The following is a 22,770-nucleotide window of genomic DNA, read 5'->3' as shown; positions in this document are numbered from 1 at the left end:
GTGATTTCATTGTAACATGTTAAGAGTATTGAGTTTTATACTTTTGAAAAACTTCATTGAACCTTCAAAACCCATATCTTTGTTTTTTATTTCAGCATCTTTTATCTTCTTCATTCATAACATGTAAATGTGTTCAAAGCTGCTACATTTAGCAAATGAAAAACTTAATATCTCAAAATAGCAGAGGCTGAAGCAGCATTTGCAAAGTTTGAGAGTGAGTAAAAGTAACTTCATGACTGAACCTTTCTAAGGAGTTTTTTTAGCTGCAGCGTCCTTGTTTCTCCAGGGATTAAGAGCTTCTCGCATGGCTTGAGCTTCAGGGGAATTTTCATAGGCTCGTTTCTCAGCTTCTAGTACAGTAACCTTGTCGTCTGCAAGTTTTGGTAATAAAACCCAAGCTTTTCATAAGGACAAGAATATATATAACCAAACATGTATAACGTATAAACTAGAAGCTGAAAATGAAGATTGTGCACAAAGAAAGTAATAAACTTCAACCTCAATAATAAGCATATTCCCTAATAATATTTTAACCAAAATCAACGATATTGACACTGTTCCAGTGAAACAGTATCAATCGATTGTTGCCACTTGGAAGAAAAAAAACCCTAATTTACGATTAATTAGAATTCACAGCTTTGATCCAATGGATAGAACTTACAGAAACCGGTCTTGATCATGAAGAACTCCATTCCTCCGCCGATGATAGCAGATCCAATTGCAATCTTCACATACCAATCCAGAAATCTCGCCTGCTTCATCTTTCCCCCTTTGTCTTTACTTTCCCAGATCTTCAGCAGAAGAAGACTCACGGATTCAAATATATTTTCCGATGTATGATTTTCGAGGATTTAACTATAGAATTATCCACAGTTTCTGGTCGGAGGGGTTTTAATTCCTCACTGTGGTTGATGGGTCTTTCTTCCTCTTCCCTCTTTAAGGACCATCTCAAAACGTCGTCGTATCATTTATTTTAAAACTCTTTTTTTTCTTTTCCATTTGATGTTTTTTTTTTCAAACAAAATGTTCATCTCATCATGTTTGACGCCAGACGGTCATCATTTTTCCATTCTCTTCTTTGAACAAAAGAAAATGCATCCAATTCCTCAAGAACTGAAATTATATGACAGCCAGAAGAAAATAAAAATAAATAAATAGATAAAATAGAAAATAGATAAAATAAATAGATAAAATAGAAAATGATAACACACGAACTGATTCATACAGAGGAAGACATGTAGTGACGTAGGAGTTTTCTCCCTATGATCTCAGAGACATCACCTCTATTTGTATAACGTAGAAAGAAAGGAAAGCCAAGATCGTCAAAACTATGGCAATACATTTCAGAAACCCCATAAGGCACACCTTGCTCCTCCTCCTTGCTAATACTCTTCTTCTTCGACCCTATCTGTGTTATTGTTGTTGCAGCATGAGTCTCGTTTCTGATTGGGAATGCTAGCAGCTTTCTCTCAAATCTCGCATCTTGTTTCACATCGTACCACCTCCACATCACCTTGAAATTCAGCTTATGTTGATGCTTCCACTTAAAAACACCGCTTACCTCTTCCAGCTTCCATATCTCCATCACTGACTTAGTGCACCGTCCATACTGTACACATCCATCACCCGAACGAGCCAGAACACGTTCATCGCTATCGTAGATTTTCGGTAGCTTCACCAGATCGATTCGTTTCTCCTTGTTGTTTGAGTCGTAAATAGCAACTCTACCTCCCGTGGCGTACCAATAGACGACTCCACCGATCACTTTCCCTCCTCTTCCTCCTCCTTGACTGCCTAGAATGAGAACCATAGGCTCGGAACAAGTCAGCTCTGAGCAGCTCCAAGTATTGGTGTTAGACGAAAAAGTCTCCACTCTCAACTTCGCGCTTGGTTTGCTCACCCAATCTGCGCGGATCACCTTGTAGCTAAGCGGACGATCCTCGACGATCATCAACGACGTACAAGAGATTTCAAAGTGAACGATAGGATGTGGAATCCGATCACGCCTACGTGTACTCGGATTCCACAGGTAGTAACCGTTTGGACGGTTGCTACAAAGAACAAAACCATTCGAAGAAGAATCGACGTAGTGTCCGAGCTGTTTCAACGACTCGATCTCATCACCTAATAAGCTGGTTCTTGTGGAGGAGGGGTGACGAAGAAGCTGAGGAGGAGTGTGACGAAGTTCGTATTTGAAACTTCCAGAGTTCTTCGTCTTGCAGATGAAGTAGCCTAAGAGTTCTGACTTCGTTCTCCATTTGGTTAGGTAAGTCCGACGGAATAAAGGGTCGGAGATGATCTGAAGCCATCTCTTTGATACCATAATTAGCGTGTAGACCGTTTCAGGTGGCAACAGGAGAAGAATCTCGGACATAATGTCACCGCTGTTTACTACTTGATGAACGCTCACATCAGACCTGTTCCCGAAACTTGTTTTTAACCTGGACATTGCACCAAGCACTGTTTCTTTGATGCTTCAGTAAGAGAAAAGCAACATCAAAGATCAACAAGCTGAAGATAAAACTCAAAAATCGATTACAAGACTCTCTCTCTTAACTAAACCCACTGAGAACAAATATTAACAGAAACCATAGCCAGAGAGAATAATATTTAACAAGACAAAACCCTTTTTTTATTTATAATACCGGTGTTGAAACAAAAATTTAGAAACTTTTCTGAAACCCTAAGAAAAATTTTACATATGAAGATCCAAAAAGGGTCGTGAAGCGAGAATCGTCACTTTCATAGAAGCAAAGACTTACATAATGCTGATGGAGAGCGAAAGAGAAGAGGAGAGCAAAAGAGAAGAGGACAGGTAGATGGATGATGCAAGGTTTTGACGTTTATACTGTCCTCGTTATGATGCGTCGTTTTCGTATTGCGCGAAACAGTCGGGTTAAGAGGCTAAGCCCACAAGCTAACTGCACTAAAACCAGTTGCAAGCCGAACCAATTCCAAACCAAGAAATTAGAGCCGAACCAAATCAAATCTTGGTTTGAGTTTTCCCCTCTAATGCTTGTGCCTGTAGGAGAGGGATTTGAAAAAGGTAGGGGTGAGAAAACGATCTTCTAACTTTGGTACGAGTGATGATCGGCATAGGTTATCTCGTTTGAAAACCAGTTTAACCCAAACTATTTCATTTTGCGGTTAAGATGTGTTTAAGTAGCAAATAAAATCAAGGCATATTACGTGACACGTTTACATTGGATGGATCCATATAACACGGTGTGTTCCTGCGTTATTTAGACTAGGGTTTTGACGATTATAAGGGAGTAACGTTTTCTACGGTTTGCTTCTTCAAGTATGGATCGAATCAGCAATCTACCAGACGAAATTATTTTCCACATCAGGTCCTTCCTCTCGCAAAGGAGGTTGCGTTCACTACGGTTCTCTCTAAAAGGTGGCATATTCTAATAATTCTATCTTCCATCATACATGATCGTCTTCATTTTGACGCTCCAGAGAGGATATCAATGATTTTATGGATGGAGTAATGTCTCTACCATCAACCACCCGTGTAAGGAAGTTCTTTTACAATGGTGTTATGGGGTTTCAATCTTAGATTTCCGGATATAGTAATGAAACCTTAGCCAAACCGTTAAACGAAGAGTTTCCAACGATCAACGATATGATTCAAATTTAGACATTTTTATGCATTTACTGAATAATTTTTTACGTTTGGGCATTTGATTATACTAATATTAGCCCTTGCGAAAGGCAATCCTGCCCCCTAAACTTGAAGGGGTTTCCACAATAACCTCTCCCAACTCTTTATATAGTCCAATTTCTTAACAAATCTGTATCATTCTAACTATAACGTCGTCATTTAGTAATAAAAAACTATTTAGCAGTAGACTTCTGTTATAGCAAAGGTTTATATTTCTTAACAAATCTCGCTTTACATGTTGTGAAGGGAGTGCAATAAGCGTAGACATGGAGATCAGGGACTGCCTCTACAGGTACTACTAAAACTTACGGACAAGGCAATTCTAAACAAGCTCAGTCTGGTGATTGCAAAGAAAGTTAAAGGGATGGAAGATATTCTGCAATTTTGGTTTAGTACAAAGATGTAAATATTCTAGGCTTTCCGGTTAAAAAGCATAGATCAATTTTGGGGATGTAAAGGAGTAGCCGCAGCAATAGTTGCTTTTCTTAAAATAAAGACACACTTGATGTAAACATGTTTTTTAATGAATAAATTTACCATTCATTCAAAAAAAAAGGGTTTATATTTCTTTTGAGCAACAAGTTAAAGTTTATATAATTAATCATTTTACGGTGATGAATCGTGTGTTCCACATTGCTTCGTGTGGAAATTTTCACAAAAGAAAGCAAGAGAAAGTCCACTAAGTACATTATAATATTTTGATTATTTTCTTTGGAGGCATCTTACTGGAATATTCCATCCATGAAAGGACGGAGAAACAAACGTGGCTACCTTAATAAAATTCCAGCTGGCGTCACAGCTAACGTCAGTCTCCAATTTGAGATTAGAGCAACATTATTGGTAGGACATGATTTTAGGTCCTTAGATTAGTTTATGATTATTTTGTTGTTAAGGACAAAGTTAAGGACAAACCAAAAAACTCAGATTATTGGTAGGACTTTTGGACATGTGACTGAGTCCTCCAGAGTTCACCGGTTGCGTCCAAGAAGGCTTTGAACTGAGCAGCCATCATGCCAAACCTCGTCGGGAATCCAAAGACAAAGCCATCAGCTTCGGTGAGGTCGTTAGGTGTGATGATTGGTGTTTCACTCTTTGGTGGTGCGCTCATCAATGCGATACATTCAAAGCACATGAAGTGCAAGTTGTCTGAAGTAAACATCAAACCTAGACAACATAGAGACCTCCAGATTGTTCCAAAACACTCCAGCTAAGAGACGAGTACAAGAGCATGTTCTTTACATATGCAGCTTTAATTATCCTGTGTTTTACAACAAGCTGTTTATTTTAATTTTCAACAAGTACTAATACCACAAACTTCTGGAAAGTCAATCCCTTTCTCCTAACATCATTCAACGAAAGAGAGAAAGATCAATTAAAAGCTCAACTACAAACAAAACTGAAAGCATTGCAGAACACTAGATGATGGATCATCAAAAGACCATAACAGAGTAAGAATTAACTATTTCACCCATTCAAAAATTTAATACCAACACCTTCAAGCAAAGCCATTAAGCAGGAAGACAAATCTCTCACCTGTCATAGCTTGGCTTCAACGCCTTCAACAGAAGCAGCTCCCTTCCTTATCTCTTCAGCTAATGACTCCACATGACTGAGTAGTAGCTGTCATAGCTTGGCTTCAACGCCTTCAACAGTATAAGTATTCTTCTTCGATCAACATTGAGAAAAATTAAAATCAACTCGCTACAGTTGATTGAGAAAGAAAGATCGAAATAAGAGTTTTACTTACACGATATACACTTTGGTCGCCATCGATGTCTGAATCATCGTCGAGGAGGAAAGCAGGCGTCGATTTAATTCGTCGTAGAGGAACCAATTTTGCTTCACTTCGTCGACTTTTTCCTGTCCCATCGTTAAACCTATCGTCTTTTGCCACGTGCTCCCTAAGGACGCGTTCAAAAACTTCTTAACTAAGGACGTCCTTAGTAATTTCAGTCTTTTTTGATTTATTTTTTGGCCAATTAATACTAAGGACTTTCATTAGATATGCCGATAATAATGGTCTTATCTTCCTTTTTAAAATTATTAAAAAATTATTGAAAAAGCTTTCGCCAGCTCATCATCATCATCATCTTCTCCTCCTTTAAAATGAGCCCCTGGGCGTTACTTGATCGCCTTCTTTCGTTTCGCCTTTGATCTATACCCTTTTTTTTTATTTTCGTATTTTCTATCTCGATCAGCTAAGCTTTGATCAATCCTCTTTCTCGCTTTTCAAAATCATCTCCTCATTCGTTTGATTCTGCTCTGTTCTCTGTTTGATTTCAGATCTAAGATCTAGGAATGATTCTATGAGCTGCTCAATTCTGTTTCGTCGGATTCGCATTGTACACTCCTTCTCAGTCGTTTACCTTTACTACTCTTACGTTTTCTCATGAACTACTAATTCCTCTCCGATCTGATTTTGCTTTAGCTCTTCTCGCATAAATTTTCGCTGGATATAACTGATTCTTTAATAGATTAAAGGAATCTAGAAGAAATATATTATTATTATATTGTTTAAATTTTGGTGAGAACAAACAAAAAGTCAATGGAGTCGTTGCAAAGACAGAAAAGTCCCGATTCCGACAACGATCCGAGGTACGCTTCGGTGACGGATGAGAGGAAGAGGAAGAGAATGATCTCCAACAGAGAATCCGCACGGAGATCGAGGATGAGGAAACAGAAGCAACTCGGTGATCTCATCAACGAGGTCACTGTTCTCAAGAGCGATAACGCCAAGATCTCCGGTCAGGTTGATGCGGTTACGAGGAAGTACGTCGAAATGGAGTCCAAGAACGACGTCCTGAGAGCGCAGGCCTCGGAGTTGACGGAGAGGTTGAGGTCGTTGAACTCTGTGCTCGAGATGGTTGAAGAGATTAGTGGTCAGGCTTTGGATATTCCCGAGATTAACCCTTGGCAGGTTTCTTGTCCGATGCAGCCGATTAGGGCTTCTGCTGATATGTTCGAATTCTGAGGATTTTGGAAAACGTGTCTTGGTCGGTTTACTCATTTGTCTTGTTGGTTTGAGTTTTGTTGCAACTAGAGTCATTGGTGTGTTTGTCATCTTTTATATTATCGTGTTTGTCTGGTGTTGTTATAGTCTTTGAGTCTTGTGTCATCTATTACATAAGATAAGTTGTCATGTAATTTGGTTTGTTCTTAATGACAATGTATTCAAGCTTTGTGTTATATGGGTTTTTTTTATTTTAGCTTATGAATATTACCAAATTATAATGTTTACAGAGCTGTTGAAGTCTCAAATACAGCTTTCACTTCATATCGTATTACTAAACTGACCAAAACAAAGATTTGTATGCAATTTATGGACGGAGTCCTGTAACATGAACGATAAGTTTCAGTTGTCGTAAGTACGACATTCGTCAGTCTCTGGATTGTCTTTGCAGTATTCCTCCAGAGGGTCGGAGCCTTCAGCTTTCTTCTTGTCTCTAGCGTGGCTAGCTGCTGCGCTGAGCTCCTCAACCTCGTCCCATGCGGCCACACACTCTCCGCTCACTGGGTCGCCAGCACAAGTCTCCTCTGCGTCTTTAATGCTCTTCTCCACTTTGTCGGATATCACTCCTTCTGGTGTTGCTTTAACCGGCCTAAGGTTCACCATGCGGTTCGTTGCTCTCGAACCGAGATTCCACGGATTGTTCAAACGGACCGGACAGGCGAGACGAGCTGGTTGGCTCTTGCTGGTGATGACGGCTGGTTGGGTTGCGATGTTAAGGCTGGTAGTAATAGTTGCCATCGTTGGGTGAATAGAAGATAAGGCAGGCTTTGAATGATTTTTTTTCCCTCTTAATAAACGAAGATATATAAACTGTACATGAATTTAGTTATGTGAATCCCATTTCTTATCTTCTCTTGATCAGCCAAAGAGTTACACGTGCATGAGTGCTCTTGAGATATTTTCTTTATTCGGTAGAACTATGAAATGATCATTTTTTGTGTGTGCTAGTACGACGTTGAAAAATTGTAGCCATCCAAGCCGTTTTCAAAGAATACGACTGAGATCAGATATTTTATCTCAAAAGGTTATTCATGAATTTATAATAATTAAAGACGAGAAAAGAGAAGCTAATTCATAATAATTAAAGACGAGAAAAGAGAAGCCAGTAAAACCTAATCCGACAAGATAACGGGAGACGAAGAACCAGACAGTGGAAGAAAAAAAAATGAAAGCACCTGTTTATTTAAAGAAAAGTCAAGAAAGCTGTCTGAAATTGAACAATGGAGCACAGTAGCATACATGTATCTTCCGGAAAACAAATATTATGTTTTAACAAATCCCCAAAAATCCGGTCTCAGGTTTGTTGTTTATTACGTAAGCAACCCCTTTTTCTCAGGCACTTCATCCAAGTTGTCAAGAAACCATACAATAACATAAAAAAAAGTAGAGATTGAGAGATTGGTAGGTGTTGAATACACTACTCTTCAGGATGGACAACGCTGATCTCGCCCCTCTCAAGCAAGTCATAGAAAGCTCTGGTTTTCCTCTGCTCGTTCCAGTGGTGCATCTTCCAGAGACCACCCGCAGCTAAACCGAGTGCCAAACCGATAACTAACTCCTTGACCACACTCGGGCCTTTCAGTGTAGCATGCGCAACCCTGTGTCCTGCCATTTCAACCTAGCACAAATCCTCTGCATAGAATCATTACGACTTATTAACATAACTGAGAACTTCAAAATCCTCACGAAGACAAAAGCTGAAAACGTTTTTTTAACAACCAATAAACATCTCCGTCACGAAGCTAAATCTAATTGTAACTTCACACACACACACACACACACACACTCTTGGATCAAATGTGAATTGAGCCTAAACACAGTCTTTATTATCAATCTATGAGTCTATGACATGAGTATAGTAAACACATACACAGATTCCAGAAACTGTTAAATACGAAATGAAACCGTCTTTTCCAGAATAAACTGATAATTTCTTCAAAGATCGATACCGTAAGAGATTCAATCGATGCAAAACCAATAAATCTAGAAATTTCGATACTAATCACACGGATCCCCAGACATCGATCCGAATCTGATGGTCAAATCCGCTACACATCTAGGTAGCCACTGGAAATCATAAGAGGAAAACGAAAGATTTCAATTGGAAGGATCTGGGAATTTACCGAGTCAAATCGCGTAGACGAGCGAGAGAGAAGCAACACGAACGAGGAGACTACGGAAGCAGAGAGAAATGAGAGAACCCAATCACTCAGTCCTCTACTACATCCTTCTCTTACTGGGCCTTTATGGGCTTAATAAAGCTAATATATGTGGGCCAACAGGCCTATTGTATACACAAATTAAATATAACAGGGGGGGGGCGTTTATGGAAATTCAAAAGATGGCCATTGGAGGAGGCTCGTGTCCCTTGAAACACTCCAGCGAAAGTGACAGTGTTCCCCACCACGTTAATAATCCAAATCCAATCTGTCATTACTAAACTACTATTCCAAAACCTGACTTTAAATAGTCATTATCTTTCCCTTTTTTTTCCTCATCAACTGTTCTTTAAATCATTGAATTTTTCATGAGCTCACGAGAGAGTTCGTAAGAACGTCATTATCATCCCTTCACCGAATCTATTCCTACTCTCTCACCCACCGTTTTATTCTCTCACATCTGCATTGCATTTTCGAATTCACAAACTCTCTGCACTGTATGAGACTGTGAGAGTGTGAGAGAGATGGAGAGACAAAGAAGCTTCTCCATCAAGTCCACAAGCGTCTTCTTAGCATTGATTACCACAACAATCTCTTCCGCCATTGTTTTCTTCACTTTCTTCTCCCCTTCCTTGCTCAAATCCAACTCTTCTTCAAACGCAAACTTCCAGATCGATTTGAGCCCTGTGCCAGCCATTAACGAGACTACCACCACCACCACCACCAACCTCAGCATCTCCGATTCTTCAGTTTCTACTCAACCAAACCCGATTCTGATCTCGACCCATTTCTCCCCGCCCGAAAACACTTCCGGGTCCGCGAAAATTCCGGATTTTGAGCACAAGACTCGCGGCGAGGTTCTGGTTAAGGAAGATAAGGTAGTAACTGCTAACTTAACTTCAACAGTCAAAGCCGTCAAAGTGATTGAACTTCCGAGGAACAACGGCGAATCGGAGGAGAAGAAGAAGAAGAAGAAAAAGAAGAGAATCGAAGAGTGCGATGTTACGAACGGGAAGTGGGTTTACGACAGCAGCGACTACCCATTGTACACGAACGCGTCTTGTCCGTTCATCGATGAAGGGTTCGCTTGTCAGAGCAACGGAAGGTTGGATCTTGAGTACATGAAGTGGAGATGGGAGCCTCGTGATTGTGATGCTCCAAGGTTTGTTTTTTCTTTTCCCCCTCTTGGGACGCAAAGTTGATAGTGACTTCATAGTCCTAATTATGAAAGTTGTTTTGGAGATTAGGTTCAATGCTACAAAGATGCTGGAAATGATAAGAGGGAAAAGGCTAGTGTTCGTTGGAGATTCTATCAATAGAAACCAGTGGGAGTCTATGCTTTGTATGTTGTTTCAAGCTGTTAAAGATCCCAAGAGAGTCTACGAAACGCGTAACCGAAGAATCACCAAAGAGAAAGGGAACTATAGCTTTCGTTTTGAGGTAAACAACTTCAACCTGTGGTGACCATTTATATTTGTGTTTGTTGTTTGATAATCCAAATGTTCGTGTGTAAACTCTATTAGGATTACAAATGCACCGTGGAATTCTATGTTACTCATTTCTTGGTCCGTGAGGGTAAAGCTAGAATTGGAAAGAAGCGAAGAGAAACGCTTAGGATTGATGCTATGGATCGAACCTCGTCGAGATGGAAAGGTGCTAATATCTTAGTGTTCAATACAGCACATTGGTGGTCTCATTACAAAACCAAATCCGGGTCAGTGTTTTTTATACTGAATCAAAGAAAGACATCAGAAGAAACAATGGAATGGAAGATTCTTGACTGGTTTAGCTTTTGAGTTTTGCAGGATCAACTATTACCAAGAAGGAGACTTGGTTCATCCAAAGCTCGATGTATCAAGCGCTTTCAAGAAAGCTTTGCAGACTTGGTCATCATGGGTTGACAGAAATGTCGATCCAAAGAGAACTCGGGTTTTCTTTAGAAGCGCAGCACCTTCCCACTTTAGGTCTTTTTCCCCCATCTACATAAAAACCGATCTTTGTTCTCTAATCATCTCCGTATTGTTTATTTCGACAGTGGGGGAGAATGGAACTCAGGAGGTCACTGCAGAGAAGCCAACAAGCTGTTGAACCAAACTTTCAAACCGAGTTACTCTGGCAAAAACATCATTGTTGAGGAAGTTCTCAAGCAGATGAAAACACCCGTCACTCTCTTGAACGTTAGCGGTTTATCTCAGTACAGAATTGACGCTCACCCTTCTATCTTTGGAGCAAAACCAGAAAACAGACGGTCACAAGCTGTCGAAGATTGCAGTCATTGGTGCCTACCTGGTGTGCCTGATACTTGGAATCACTTTCTTTACCTCCATTTGCTCCATAAACGATAAATACCAGAGTTACAAACTAACAGATCAAACATTACTTCTTCACACGCTTGTTTAATTGTTCAATCTGCTTTAACCAAATCGGACCAAAACAAAAACGAAAACCAAATTTTAGATAGAAAGAAAGAGAATAAACCAAAGTTTTTTGGTGTAACCTTAAATAATAAAAAAACTAGATTTTGATCCGCGCTTTTGAAGCGCGGAATATTTTACGATGAAAAGTTTCACTAATAATTTTACAAATATTTTGGTAACTTTTAAAGAGTGTGTATTTAAAATATTTTTGCATTTAAATCAGTATTTTTAAATTCAATCCGATTGTGATTATACCGGTTAATCCGGAGATTTGACAATTCAATTTATGTTTTTAAAATATTCATATTAAAAAATCACTAAAATCCGAGACTAACCGATTGAACTGATGGATGACCGATATGTAATCTAATTGGATTTAAATTGTAATAGCTTCATAATTTGTAATCTTATAATCGAAATTTTAAAGTTCACTATTTTGCAATTTATGATAGTGAACTTTAAAATTATGACGTTTCTACAAAATTTTAAAGAGAAAATGATAGATATAAAATAACTAAGATTAATTATTGTATTATTTGGAAACATTGATAGTAGTATAAAAAAATATTGTTTGGAAGCATTGATAGTAGTATAAAGAAATAAATATATTGTTTGGAAACATTGATAGTAGTATAAAGAAATAAGTATATTGTTTGGAAACATGAATATAATAGTATAAAAAAAGGAACATAAAGTGATTTAATATATGTTTAACTATAAAGTATAAATGTGTATTTAATTTAAAACTTACAAAATAAATGTTAGGTCCACCAGAATGTTTCTGTTTTAATAAGATAGATAATAGTGCATGTTTCTACTGTATCAAAACCTACTATAAATTTTTGATAAAATTGTGTTTCTTACTACGTTGTTTTGTGGTTGGTCTGATAATTTTCAAGACCAATTTTCTAAAAACATTGGTCATTGTAGGTATGCTCGCTATTTTATTTTTAAACATTTACTATGATTTATAATTTGTGATATTTTTCTATATATGATTTATTGTTATAAATTTATGAATACAGTGGAATACTGAAGATGATACCTATAAAAAAAATCAGATTCTGCAATTAGATTAACAAAAAATAATATAAGAGTAAAACTTTATTATTAAAAGTAATAAACCATAATAACTTCACCACTATAAGCCAAAAAGAAACAGGTAAGCAATCTTATAATAGGCTTAGTGGGCTATTTTATTGCTTTCATTGGACCTATTTAATTTTGTAAAAGCCCATTAACTCCCCGAGAGTCCAAGGACCTTATTATAAACTCTTTTGGATCCGTGCTCCATTGACGAACAATAACACTCTTTCAACCATTAAGCTCCGGTGACCGGAGCTTCAGATCGGGAAAAATGGCGGCGAATACGAAGATTCTTCCTTCTCTGATCTTCTTCCTCATCTCGATTTCCACAGTCTACGTTGTTTCCGCGGATTCGATAAAAGGCTGCGGTGGTTTTGTCGAGGTTTATCACTCTTTTCTTTCCCGATTCGTTTTATACGCATTTCTGCTTGGTTCTTGATCGATTAGTAGAGAGTGTGTTGGATCCTTGCTTGGAATCTAGATTCAGCTTAGTTCGATGAATCTAGTACTGAGTAGCACGATCCGATCTGGATTTTTTCGGGTGTGATGTATAGTAATTAACGCCGTTGAGTTACTAAACGTGCAGGCGAGTTCGTCTTTGGTCAGCTCTCGGAAAGGAGCAGATGGGAAACTTGATTATTCTCACATCAACGTAAACGTTCTATCTGTTTGACTACTAACGTTTTTATTTTCTTTCGCTGATTTTATTTTGTTCCTTACCTCTTCAAATGTAAAGGTTGAACTTCAAACGGTAGATGGATTGGTGAAGGATAGTACACAGTGTGCCCCTAATGGTTACTATTTCATCCCTGTCTACGACAAGGTATTCATCATAATCTTAAACATTCTTTCGTGTGGGTCTGTTCAAGATGTAGTTTTTGGATGAATCACTGTTGCGAGTAATTTTCTATGTTTTCTTTTCGTAGGGCTCATTCGTTCTCAAGATTAAAGGACCTGAAGGATGGTCATGGAGTCCAGATAAGGTCTATCTGCTCTTCATTTTTTTCTTTTTTCTTGAGGAGTATGCTTTCATGATGAAAACACCCGGCTTGTAGCTAGCTCTGACATAAAGTTTTGGTGTGGCAGGTCTCTGTTGTCGTTGACGACTCTACTTGCAACAACAATGAGGATATTAACTTTCGCTTCACGGGGTTCGTTTCTTAGTTCATGAGATTTTTTTTGTGGTTTTCGTGGTTTGATATGTGGTTAGCAATTTCTTCTTCCTTTGAAATTCTCTTATTGTTCTCGTTTATATATTGCAGTTTCACATTATCCGGGAAAGTTCTAGGAGCTGTTGGTGGGGAGAGTTGTATGATTAAGAATGGAGGCCCTGCTAATGTCAATGTTGAGTTACTGTCTTCTGATGGAGATGCCATTGCTTCTGTTCTCACGGCGTCAGATGGGAGCTACTTATTCAAGAATATTATTCCAGGTAAGGAGTCTCATTAAGCGTTCATCATAGGTTTCCCTCTTTTCTGTATCACTTTTGTTATTTTGGTCTTGCATTTAATTGGAAGCTTCCCATATTGTAGCATCAAATGAATAAGTGCATACGTGTATCTTGTGATAATCTTAATCATATTCGGAATATGTCTTGATTGGTTGCAGGAAAATACAGTATTCGTGCATCCCATCCAGATCTGCAAGTTGAAGTTCGCGGTTCAACCGAGGTTACACATCTTCTTGGTTTTGCCTTCTCTTAAATTAATGTTTCCATTTAAAGTTCTCCTGACCAAACTTTTTGCATTTGATTGTAGTACACATGCCCTTCTACTCTTTTCTTTTCTATTTATCTGTTATTTTAATAAACTTAGATTGGATTTATTTGTTCTACAAGCTAATGAGTGAAGTATCTCTGTTTGCCTGTAGGTCGAACTTGGATTTGCAAATGGCGTGGTGGATGACAAGTTCTTTGTCCTTGGTTATGATCTCAAGGGATCTGTTGTTGCGCAGGTGATCCCTCTATTTCTCTGTTTTCGTTTTCGTTTGATGTTAGAAACCTCCTTCCCGCATCTGCTTTCGTGAGTAAAAAATTATCATGTTCTTTAATGGAAACCGAGGTTGGTATATCTTTAAGCTGGTTGGGTTCCCCTCCATCAAGCACTCGTAGACTTTTCTCGGTTCTGAACGTTTGATAGTATTCATTTTGTTTCCTTTTGTAGGGAAATCCAATCGTGGGAGTTCATATATATTTGCATTCAGATGATGTTTCCATGGTAGATTGTCCCCAAGGATTTGGTGACGCTTCTGGAGAAAGGAAACCTCTCTGCCATGCTGTATCTGACGCGGACGGAATATTCAGTTTCAAGTCCATCCCATGTGGTATTGTCGAATTATCCACTATCATTTTGCCTGATGCATTCTGCATTGTGCAACATAGTTAAATGACAATTGAACTTGTTAAACTCTAAGGACGCTTGAAAGTCTTGTTGCATGATCCAAGTTTAGGGTGCTCTTTTGGTCTATTGGTCTACTTTTTTCACTTGGAATTTTTTTTTCCTCAGGAAAATATGAACTGATACCGCACTATAAGGGCGAGAACACGGTCTTTGATGTTTCACCTCCGGTCATGCCTGTTTCTGTAGAGCATCAACATGTTACTGTTCCCAAAAAGTTTCAGGTCTGACTCGAATAACTGGAAACTTTGATAAAGCTCTCCGTTTCTGTGTTTGGACGCTGCTAACATTTCTTCCTCTAATTATTGAACTGAATGCTCTTTTAGGTAACAGGATTCTCCATCGGGGGCCGAGTTGTTGACAGTAACTTAAAGGGAGTCGAGGGCGTTAAAATCTTAGTTGATGGTAGTGTAAGATCTGTCACGGACAAGGAAGGGTATTACAAGCTTGACCAGGTATATTTAAATGCTATTTCAATGTATATACTTCAAACCCTGTTACTGTTATAAGCCTCTTGGTTGTCAACTTCTCCTAGTGAAAGTTTCAAGCTTCCTATAATCTGAGTAAAGGATTTGGTTAGAATGCTTAATTCTCTGTACTGAAAAACCAAACGTTATATTTATCTTATATTTTAAATACTTACCATCTAGTTTTCTTTCCTCAATCGCTCAGTCTTTTTTTCTTGTTGTCGTGATCAATCATTTTCAGCACGGATGTAATATATTGTTGGTTAAACTCCTCAGGTTACATCAAATCAATATACGATAGATGCAGTCAAGGAGCACTACAAGTTCGACAAACTGAAGAAGTTCATGGTATCAGTCTCAGTATTTTTTCTTCATCTGTGGTTTGCTAAATTAATAGTATCAGTCTCAGTATTTTTTCTTCATCTGTGGTTTGCTAAATTAATAATCGCTCCATAACTCGTTAATCTTTCTTGGTTAGGTCCTACCAAATATGGCTTCACTTCCAGATATCAGTGCTGTATCTTATGATGTCTGTGGTGTGGTGCGAATGTTTGGTTCTGGTCACAAGGCAAATGTAAATTCTTGTTCATATTTGAGTATATGTAGCACCGTTGTTATTTATGTCTCATATGCTTAACGTTTTAACATTTTAAATCCAGGTAGCTTTGACTCATGGACCCACCAATGTCAAACCGCAAAAGAAGCTTACAGATGAGAGTGGAAAGTTCTGCTTCGAGGTTTGTTGACTCAAACATGTATCTCTAGTAAATTCACTAGACAAAATTAACTTTATCATGTTGACCTCCTTGAATCGTTATAGAGTTTTTTTTTCCGGCTTATGTGGGTCCTTGCTGCTTTATATTTCTGGATGAATTCTCATCTTTCTTAAAAATTATGTATATTCCAGGTTCCACCAGGCGAATATAGGCTGTCTGCTTTCGCTGCAACACCAAAGAGTGCTCCTGAACTTCTGTTTTTGCCAGGTTATATGGATGTTTCCGTCAAAAATCCATTGTTGAACATAGAATTTTCTCAGGTAATTTTCTGTGAATGAAACCACTCTCTTGGAATTGTCTTTATGGAAATATACATGTTCAAGAGGCTTTTTTCACTTCTTTTGGGTGTTAATGTAGGCCCGAGTCAATGTGCATGGTTCTGTTACGTGCAAGGAGAAATGTGGTCCGTCTGTTTCAGTGGCGCTTGTGGGAGCGGCTGGCGTTCGTGAGAAGAAGACAGTTATTTTAACCGATGAGAGCAGTCAATTTCACTTTTCAGACGTATTGCCTGGAAAGTATACAGTTGAGGTGGGCAGTGGGTGGTTTAATCTCAATTTCTTTTCTCCTCGTGGATACTTCTGTACGAGATGGAGAAAAAGTCACATTACTAGCTAATTACATTTAATTTTCATGTCATGTTGATTTGTTTTAGGTCAAAAGCATTTCACCGGAAGCCATATCTGAGGAAGACACTTGGTGCTGGGACCATAGCTCCATTGATGTGAATGTCGGAACTGAGGATATCAAAGGGATCGAATTTGTCCAGAAAGGTTACTGGATTAATATTGTCAGTACTCATGAGGTGGATGCTAAAATTGTTCATCCTACTGGGTCACCTACAAATTTGAAAATCAAGGTAGTCTTTGCCCTGTGGATTCTCCATTGCTTTTGCTGTATCTAAACTTTATCAAAACTAACTGTTTGCTTCATTTGTGGTATCTACAGAAAGGTTCGCAGAAAATATGCCTTGAGTCACCTGGAGCGCATGAGCTTCAGCTTTCTGACTCCTGCATATCCTTTGCGAGCAATTCAATAAAGATAGATGTCTCAAAACCACAGGTTTTGTTTGTCATTCGTCTCTTTTTGTTTACGTATTTTTTTGGCTCGTTCTTTGTTGAGCATCTCTATGCTTTTCTTTCTGTAGCCTATTCATCTGAGGGCAGAGAAGTATCTCATCAAAGGTTTGATAAATGTGGAGTCTAGCTCAACCGAGACTGAATCTGAGTTGCCAGAGAGTTTCATTGTTGATATGCAAGACAAAGAAGGAAGAGTTATCAACAGTGTTTCTGCCAAACTTGCATCGGATGGACGTGGTGTGTATGAGTACTATACCTGGGCAAATCTTGGTGAAAAGATTAGCTTTGTTCCTCGGGATTCTAGGTATGAATTTCTAATTATGCTATCAGATGATCTGCGAACTACACTTGTAAAATTGTTTCGGGGGTGTTTGGGTGGTTGGATTGTCATAAATTTCTTTGAAGCTATTATTTATTTCGAGTTACTTCAGCTACCGCTGCTTTCTGTTTCAGGGGTAATGCGGAGAAGAAGATGTTATTTTATCCGAAAGAGCTTCGTGTAAGTATGGACTAGAAATAATGGTTGCGGTAAAGGTTTTATTGTGGGCACATCAAACTTACTTTATGTTTGTTCTAATAGGCGGTAGTGTCAAATGATGGTTGCCAAGCTGCTGTTTCCCCATTTACTGGTCGACCTGGTCTTTACATACAAGGATCGGTCTCTCCTCCTCTTCCTGGTGTTAACATTAAGGTCTCTGCAGCAAAAGACAGCCTTATTTCTTCACTTAAGAAAGGTGAAGTAGCTGTTGAAACAAGCACATCACCAGATGGTTCTTTTGTTGCTGGGCCATTGTATGATGATATACCATATGACACCGATGCATCAAAGGTTGGTGTAAACTGATATTTTTTTATGTGCATATAAATTGGCGCGGAGATTATGTTTTTCTTCACTTTTGCAATCTTAGGTTAAGTTCTCATGCACTTTCACTCGCATTCAGTTGCTTTGAAATAATGTGCTCCTGATCGTGGCTTATATATGCAGCCTGGCTATCATATTAAAAGACTAGGACCATACTCCTTCTCCTGCCAGAAGCTTGGTCAGATCTCTGTGCGTGTTTCCTCAAAGGACAATGCCGAGACATCAGTCCCACCATTGTTGTTATCGTTGAGTGGCGATCATGGTTACAGAAATAATTCTATATCTGGCGCTGGTGGACTCTTTGTATTTGATAGCTTGTTTCCTGGAAATTTCTACTTGCGCCCCCTTCTTAAGGTAACTAACCAATATGATTGCCAGTACTCGGAAACATAAATGGTGTGTTTCTTCCTGAGATGAGTTATCTAATTTATATATGTTTCGTCAGGAATATTCTTTCAAGCCCTCAACACTGGCAATAGAACTGGGCTCTGGGGAGTCCAGTGAAGCTGTCTTTGAGGCTACTCGTGTTGCCTACAGGTTTAATCTAATTCTGAATCTCCTTTACCTTGACTATGTCAAAGTATGCTGTTGTCTTGTTTAGATTCTTGAATAAATGCTTTTACGGATCCTAAGATTTTGTAGGCTCGTGTCTTGAAGTATGATTGCACCAGGGATCATTTTTCATGTAGTAAAATTATAGCAACAAACTTTCTTTGATACGTATACCAACACAATTAGCAGACTTACAATGTCACTTCAGTGTTTTAATTCAATTGCAGTCTCATATTAAGTACTTCCACTATAAGTACACTCTGATTTGGGATTTTTGAATAAATGGTTTACATGTGTAGGCTTAGATTGCATTTCCGTTACATCTTCTTTGTTCCTTGTAACAATATACCTTGTTGGTTCCTTTGCAGTGCAATGGGTAGAGTCGCTCTCCTATCTGGCCAACCACAGGAAGGCGTTGCAATTGAAGCTCGCTCTGATTCCAAAGGATACTATGAGGAAACCACAAGTGATATTGATGGAAATTACCGTCTGAGAGGGTTACATCCAGGTGCAACATATGTAATCAAAGTATCGAAAAGAAATGGTTCAGGCAACAATAAAATCGAACGTGCATCTCCAGAATCGGTTTCTCTTCAGGTTTTGTTTCTGATTCTCTATAATACTATTTCATTCTCATCATCCCTGCAGTTTCAACAACAGACATTTCTTCATATTCTTCTTACAGATTGGTTATGAAGATATCCACGGGGTAGACTTTTTGGTATTTGAACAACCAGAAACGACCATATTAACATGCCACGTGGAAGGAAAACAGATCGAAGAAGTAAACACGAATCTGCTAGTGGAGATCAAATCAGCCAGTGATGTATCTAAAGTAGAGAGTGTCTTCCCACTACCACTTTCCAACTTCTTCCAAGTAAAAGGGTTATCCAGAGGTAAACACCTTGTGCAGCTTAAATCCAACCGTCCTTTAGGCTCCCATAAAGTAGTATCAGAGAGCATCGAAGTGGATTTAGAGACAAATGCTCAAATACATGTCGGTCCACTTCGATACAGCATCGTGGCAGATCATCAGAGTCAGGTAAACTTAATATACGCACAGTCTTCCACATTTTAAATATTCCTTTTCTCGATGCGATTTTGATTTGTATTGTTGGTTTCAGGAAGTGACTCCTGCAGCTATATTGCCACTTGTTACTGGCATTGCGGCAATTGCTCTGTTCATCAGCATCCCCAGGTAATCTATAATTTATTTGTAACCAAAATTTGATAGGTTTTATTAGTATATGATGATTAGTAACTAAATTCAAGATAACTTGACTGACATGCGTCTGATTAAAAAAAAGGTTGAAAGACATATACCAATCCACGGTTGGGTTTTCATCTCCGGGGTTCAGTGCGTCTTCTACCAAGAGAGAACCTCGAAAAGCTGTTGCTAGAAAGAAGACTTTCTAGATTCATCTTCAGTTATTTCTCTGTTTCTTTTTTGTTCTTGTTATGTATATCGGTAGAGTGAATTATTCAGAACTTTTCCGAATTCAGAAACTCTCTAGTCCCACACATTTCAAATTCTAGAGAAACACTTTTTTCATAATTAGTCTCTTTTCTTACCATTTCAGTTTTTTTTTAAAGTTATTCATTCAAGATCATGTATTCATAATTTATAAGAATGGAACTCCATCAAGGAGTCCTCACTCCTCACAAGTCGCAAGAGGAGAAACATAAACGAACACCATATGCACACTAGTCAGATGTAAACCTAGTCTGTGCATTTAAATGATCATACAATGTATATCATCGAGACATGTATGTAACGAAATAGACTCTCTTTCTTGCTCAGATATTCAGCTATATCGTTGATTTGTCTGTTAGTTTTTTCCGTCCTCTATGCCTTTTTAAACTGAGAAAGTAACACATTTAACGCCAAAATCATAGAACCTTTCAAAAGAAGAGCTAAGGTTGCAGGCATATTAATCGGCGTTGGTCAGTCCATAATGCGTGCTTAACCATTTTTTGAAACACCGTAACCTTTTTATTGTTTTCCCACAGTTTTTTTTAATGATAGATACAAAATCAAGGACAAAAATATATCAAAGGCATACCACATAATACTTAGTAGTATTATATTTCTCGTTTACATTTAAACAGGCCTGCATAGAAAATAGTTGTTTTAAATTTGCCAAAAAAAAAAAATGAGGAAACCAAAGTACACCTTTTACTTTTTCATCGGGATCGCCATTGTCCATAAAGAAATGAATCTCAGAAGCATGCAATAATCTTTTTGTTAGTTCTTTTATTGTGATTTGTTTTGTTCTTTTTTTTTTATAAAATTAATACCGCTATTTAATTGATGGTATAAACGAAAAATGCAAACTTGATGTTTTTGTTACAACATAAATAGTATTTGTATCAATGTATCCACAATATGTTAACCATTCAAAAAGAATCTTACAAAATACGAACAGTTTCATAAGGAATGCGATGTAGTTCCAAGTAAGGTTACTAACCAATTAATTGCCCACACACCATTCCACACCATAATTTAAAAAGTAACTACTGTAGTCTATTTATTCCTTTAGTCCTCCACGCACGTAAAAGCTCGTTCACACGATGGAAACCCCCCCTCCCCTGTTAAAGACTGAACCGGTCAAAACCTAACGTACTAAAGCGTATCACCGTCTGGTCAGATTACCGATTAAAACACTCTCCACCTGTGATTGCCGGTCATCGATTCATGGCATTTATTTAGCAAGAACCCATGTTTAGTTCCGCACTCACTTGCTAAAACCCAAACTCTGTTTCTTTACTTTACCCTTTTTTTTTGCTTTCTGTCTAGAGTAAGATCTCTGTTTTGATTTCCTTTTCAGAGAGAAATGGAGCAAACTGGTGTTGGGATGACATTTTCTGACTTAGGGCAAACGAGAGTTTACCCGTCGTTGTCCGATTCATTGGCGGAGAGGTATCCGGTAGGGTTCATGGAGTTACTAGGTGTTCATCATCATCAAGACAGCTCTCGTGATGTTATGACCCATATGCCGCCGATGCAGCTAACGGCAACACCTAACCCGTCGTCGTCCATCTCTTATGCTTTGTCCGAAGCTGTGACCGGAGAGGAAAATAATAGATACTACCAGGAACATGAAGATGGCCAAGAAGAACAGAATCATAAGAGAAATAAGCGGTGAGTTTTGGTTTAATTCCTTCGTCAATAATTTTGTTATTATTATTTTTTTAGTACTCATAGCTAGAAACTTGGGATCATAGGTTTAAATCAACGAAGAGGAGTGAACAGACGAAAATGAGAGTGCCAAGAGTGTCATTCATCACCAAGAGCCAAGTTAATAACCTAGACGATGGTTACAAGTGGAGAAAATATGGTCAAAAACCTGTCAGAAACAGCCCTTTTCCAAGGTAAGCTTTAATTAATCTTCATTATTCGTGTGTTGTTGTGATGATGATCTAAAATCTTGCGGAGATTTCTAAATTTAATGGGTTTTATTTTTCTTTGGCAAGGAGTTACTACCGTTGCACTATATCTTGTTGTAATGTGAAGAAGAGAGTGGAGAGATCATTCACTGACCAAAGCAGTGTAATCACCACCTACGAAGGTCAACACACGCATCCTAGACCACTCATCTTGTCTAAGCAAGGCAGCTTCGGATCTGATGGCTCAGCTTCTGAGGCCTACTTTGACCTGACCCCTACACTCCCTCCTCAGCTTTTCGATTATAACAACCATCATCAACAACAAGATCAAGAATTGTCTCTTTTTGGAACCGAGTACCTTAGCAGGCAAGGCAAGAAATTTAATCATGACGATGAAGATGATGATCATGTGATTAAGACGAGTCGAACTCAGGATCTGCTGGATGGAGCTGGTTTATCCAAGGACCATGGCCTTCTTCAAGATGTTGTTCCAGCTCATATCATTAAGGAGTAATATTAGTTAATCGCGTAATGAAGTTGCTAAGCTATTTTCCTTAATAAAAAAAATGCCAACAACGAAAAAAATCCCTTAGCAAGCAATCTTGAATGAATATGAAGATGTAAAATTTCCAAAATCTTTTGATGGTAGGATTATGTGCCGTCACTTGCATTTGATCATGATGAGTTTTAATTAAGATTTCTTCAATTTAAACTTGCTGCCACTTCAGTTTATATACATTACTAAATTGATAAGGAACCAAGTTTTGGTAGCAGTGCTCTATGGTCTAGCTAGGGTTTGAGGTTTTGTTTTGTTTTTTTTTTGACGAAAAAAGAAAAAAAAAATTAAAGATTGAGGTTTTGTTTTGTTTTTCCACAGAGACGAGGGAAATTATTATGTTTAGGACATGATTGATA

General features: G+C 38.3%; 8 protein-coding genes and 1 long non-coding RNA gene across 12 annotated transcripts; 4 read left to right on the top strand and 5 right to left on the bottom strand.

The window, feature by feature from the left end:
* Positions 1-56: 56 nt before the first annotated feature.
* Positions 57-922, bottom strand: LOC108856838 (uncharacterized). Its single transcript, XM_018630730.2, has 2 exons — positions 662-922; positions 57-371 (listed from the first exon to the last, which is right to left on the bottom strand). Exons 1-2 carry the CDS (start codon positions 759-761, stop codon positions 247-249), a joined length of 225 nt encoding a protein of 74 aa, XP_018486232.1. The 5' UTR covers positions 762-922; the 3' UTR covers positions 57-246.
* Positions 923-1,184: 262 nt separating this feature from the next.
* On the bottom strand, positions 1,185-2,449 carry LOC108858688 (F-box protein At5g03970-like). The gene has a single exon (XM_018632573.2). The coding sequence runs from the start codon at positions 2,447-2,449 to the stop codon at positions 1,220-1,222; it is 1,230 nt and encodes a 409-aa protein (XP_018488075.1). The 3' UTR covers positions 1,185-1,219.
* Positions 2,450-4,855: 2,406 nt separating this feature from the next.
* LOC108827488 (uncharacterized) lies at positions 4,856-5,675 on the bottom strand. 2 transcript variants are annotated; one of them, XR_008946457.1, is made up of 3 exons: positions 5,415-5,675; positions 5,201-5,329; positions 4,856-5,006 (listed from the first exon to the last, which is right to left on the bottom strand). It is a non-coding gene; the product is annotated as an uncharacterized LOC108827488 (long non-coding RNA). The 2 variants fall into 2 exon arrangements; XR_001945671.2 differs by having other exon boundaries at positions 5,201-5,310; positions 5,415-5,662.
* Positions 5,676-5,781: 106 nt separating this feature from the next.
* On the top strand, positions 5,782-6,853 carry LOC108856455 (bZIP transcription factor 53). Its single transcript, XM_018630257.2, has one exon. The coding sequence runs from the start codon at positions 6,213-6,215 to the stop codon at positions 6,636-6,638; it is 426 nt and encodes a 141-aa protein (XP_018485759.1). The 5' UTR covers positions 5,782-6,212; the 3' UTR covers positions 6,639-6,853.
* A 65-nt stretch (positions 6,854-6,918) lies between these two features.
* LOC108856457 (calvin cycle protein CP12-2, chloroplastic) lies at positions 6,919-7,477 on the bottom strand. Its single transcript, XM_018630259.2, has one exon. The coding sequence runs from the start codon at positions 7,413-7,415 to the stop codon at positions 7,020-7,022; it is 396 nt and encodes a 131-aa protein (XP_018485761.1). The 5' UTR covers positions 7,416-7,477; the 3' UTR covers positions 6,919-7,019.
* Positions 7,478-7,944: 467 nt separating this feature from the next.
* LOC108857124 (probable cytochrome c oxidase subunit 5C-1) lies at positions 7,945-8,933 on the bottom strand. Of its 2 annotated transcripts, none has more exons than XM_018631058.2 (2): positions 8,801-8,933; positions 7,945-8,309 (listed from the first exon to the last, which is right to left on the bottom strand). In XM_018631058.2, exon 2 carries the CDS (start codon positions 8,287-8,289, stop codon positions 8,095-8,097), a length of 195 nt encoding a protein of 64 aa, XP_018486560.1. In that variant the 5' UTR covers positions 8,290-8,309; positions 8,801-8,933; the 3' UTR covers positions 7,945-8,094. The 2 variants fall into 2 exon arrangements, with proteins under 2 accessions (XP_018486560.1, XP_018486561.1); XM_018631059.2 differs by having other exon boundaries at positions 7,945-8,295.
* Positions 8,934-9,181: 248 nt separating this feature from the next.
* Positions 9,182-11,223, top strand: LOC108861864 (protein trichome birefringence-like 6). Its single transcript, XM_018635838.2, has 5 exons — positions 9,182-9,998; positions 10,084-10,276; positions 10,360-10,550; positions 10,642-10,800; positions 10,872-11,223. Exons 1-5 carry the CDS (start codon positions 9,361-9,363, stop codon positions 11,179-11,181), a joined length of 1,491 nt encoding a protein of 496 aa, XP_018491340.2. The 5' UTR covers positions 9,182-9,360; the 3' UTR covers positions 11,182-11,223.
* Positions 11,224-12,544: 1,321 nt separating this feature from the next.
* LOC108861862 (uncharacterized) lies at positions 12,545-20,042 on the top strand. Its single transcript, XM_018635836.2, has 27 exons — positions 12,545-12,721; positions 12,926-12,991; positions 13,076-13,162; positions 13,266-13,322; positions 13,426-13,490; positions 13,602-13,771; positions 13,948-14,009; positions 14,209-14,292; positions 14,502-14,661; positions 14,844-14,959; positions 15,062-15,190; positions 15,479-15,550; positions 15,681-15,776; positions 15,862-15,939; positions 16,110-16,238; positions 16,336-16,506; positions 16,631-16,834; positions 16,924-17,037; positions 17,123-17,358; positions 17,508-17,553; positions 17,635-17,883; positions 18,040-18,270; positions 18,362-18,453; positions 18,837-19,065; positions 19,154-19,510; positions 19,593-19,666; positions 19,776-20,042. The coding sequence occupies exons 1-27, from the start codon at positions 12,611-12,613 to the stop codon at positions 19,882-19,884; spliced, it is 3,594 nt and encodes a 1,197-aa protein (XP_018491338.2). The 5' UTR covers positions 12,545-12,610; the 3' UTR covers positions 19,885-20,042.
* Positions 20,043-21,063: 1,021 nt separating this feature from the next.
* LOC108859970 (WRKY transcription factor 68) lies at positions 21,064-22,567 on the top strand. 2 transcript variants are annotated; one of them, XM_057011259.1, is made up of 3 exons: positions 21,064-21,610; positions 21,694-21,840; positions 21,946-22,567. In XM_057011259.1, the coding sequence occupies exons 1-3, from the start codon at positions 21,303-21,305 to the stop codon at positions 22,367-22,369; spliced, it is 879 nt and encodes a 292-aa protein (XP_056867239.1). In that variant the 5' UTR covers positions 21,064-21,302; the 3' UTR covers positions 22,370-22,567. The 2 variants fall into 2 exon arrangements, with proteins under 2 accessions (XP_056867239.1, XP_018489373.1); XM_018633871.2 differs by having other exon boundaries at positions 21,074-21,610; positions 21,943-22,567.
* The last annotated feature ends 203 nt before the right edge of the window (positions 22,568-22,770 follow it).

This window comes from Raphanus sativus, chromosome 5, assembly GCF_000801105.2.
Source record: "Raphanus sativus cultivar WK10039 chromosome 5, ASM80110v3, whole genome shotgun sequence".
Lineage (NCBI taxonomy): Eukaryota > Viridiplantae > Streptophyta > Magnoliopsida > Brassicales > Brassicaceae > Raphanus > Raphanus sativus.
The sequence above is the reverse complement of the archived record's forward strand: the minus strand, read 5'-3'. Positions and strand labels throughout refer to the sequence as shown.

Bases quoted from the DNA above. Each gene is read 5' to 3' on its own strand.
- LOC108856838 (XM_018630730.2), bottom strand. From the start codon at position 761: ATGAAGCAGGCGAGATTTCTGGATTGGTATGTGAAGATTGCAATTGGA. The intron at 372-661 runs GTAAGTTCTATC...CAAAACTTGCAG, and splicing joins CATGATCAAGACCGGTTTCT to ACGACAAGGTTACTGTACTA.
- LOC108858688 (XM_018632573.2), bottom strand. From the start codon at position 2,449: ATGTCCAGGTTAAAAACAAGTTTCGGGAACAGGTCTGATGTGAGCGTT.
- LOC108856455 (XM_018630257.2), top strand. From the start codon at position 6,213: ATGGAGTCGTTGCAAAGACAGAAAAGTCCCGATTCCGACAACGATCCG.
- LOC108856457 (XM_018630259.2), bottom strand. From the start codon at position 7,415: ATGGCAACTATTACTACCAGCCTTAACATCGCAACCCAACCAGCCGTC.
- LOC108857124 (XM_018631058.2), bottom strand. From the start codon at position 8,289: ATGGCAGGACACAGGGTTGCGCATGCTACACTGAAAGGCCCGAGTGTG.
- LOC108861864 (XM_018635838.2), top strand. From the start codon at position 9,361: ATGGAGAGACAAAGAAGCTTCTCCATCAAGTCCACAAGCGTCTTCTTA. The intron at 9,999-10,083 runs GTTTGTTTTTTC...TTTGGAGATTAG, and splicing joins CGTGATTGTGATGCTCCAAG to GTTCAATGCTACAAAGATGC. The intron at 10,277-10,359 runs GTAAACAACTTC...AAACTCTATTAG, and splicing joins ACTATAGCTTTCGTTTTGAG to GATTACAAATGCACCGTGGA.
- LOC108861862 (XM_018635836.2), top strand. From the start codon at position 12,611: ATGGCGGCGAATACGAAGATTCTTCCTTCTCTGATCTTCTTCCTCATC. The intron at 18,271-18,361 runs GTAACTAACCAA...ATGTTTCGTCAG, and splicing joins ACTTGCGCCCCCTTCTTAAG to GAATATTCTTTCAAGCCCTC. The intron at 19,511-19,592 runs GTAAACTTAATA...TGTTGGTTTCAG, and splicing joins TGGCAGATCATCAGAGTCAG to GAAGTGACTCCTGCAGCTAT.
- LOC108859970 (XM_018633871.2), top strand. From the start codon at position 21,303: ATGGAGCAAACTGGTGTTGGGATGACATTTTCTGACTTAGGGCAAACG. The intron at 21,611-21,693 runs GTGAGTTTTGGT...TTGGGATCATAG, and splicing joins AATCATAAGAGAAATAAGCG to GTTTAAATCAACGAAGAGGA. The intron at 21,841-21,942 runs GTAAGCTTTAAT...TTCTTTGGCAAG, and splicing joins AGAAACAGCCCTTTTCCAAG to GAGTTACTACCGTTGCACTA.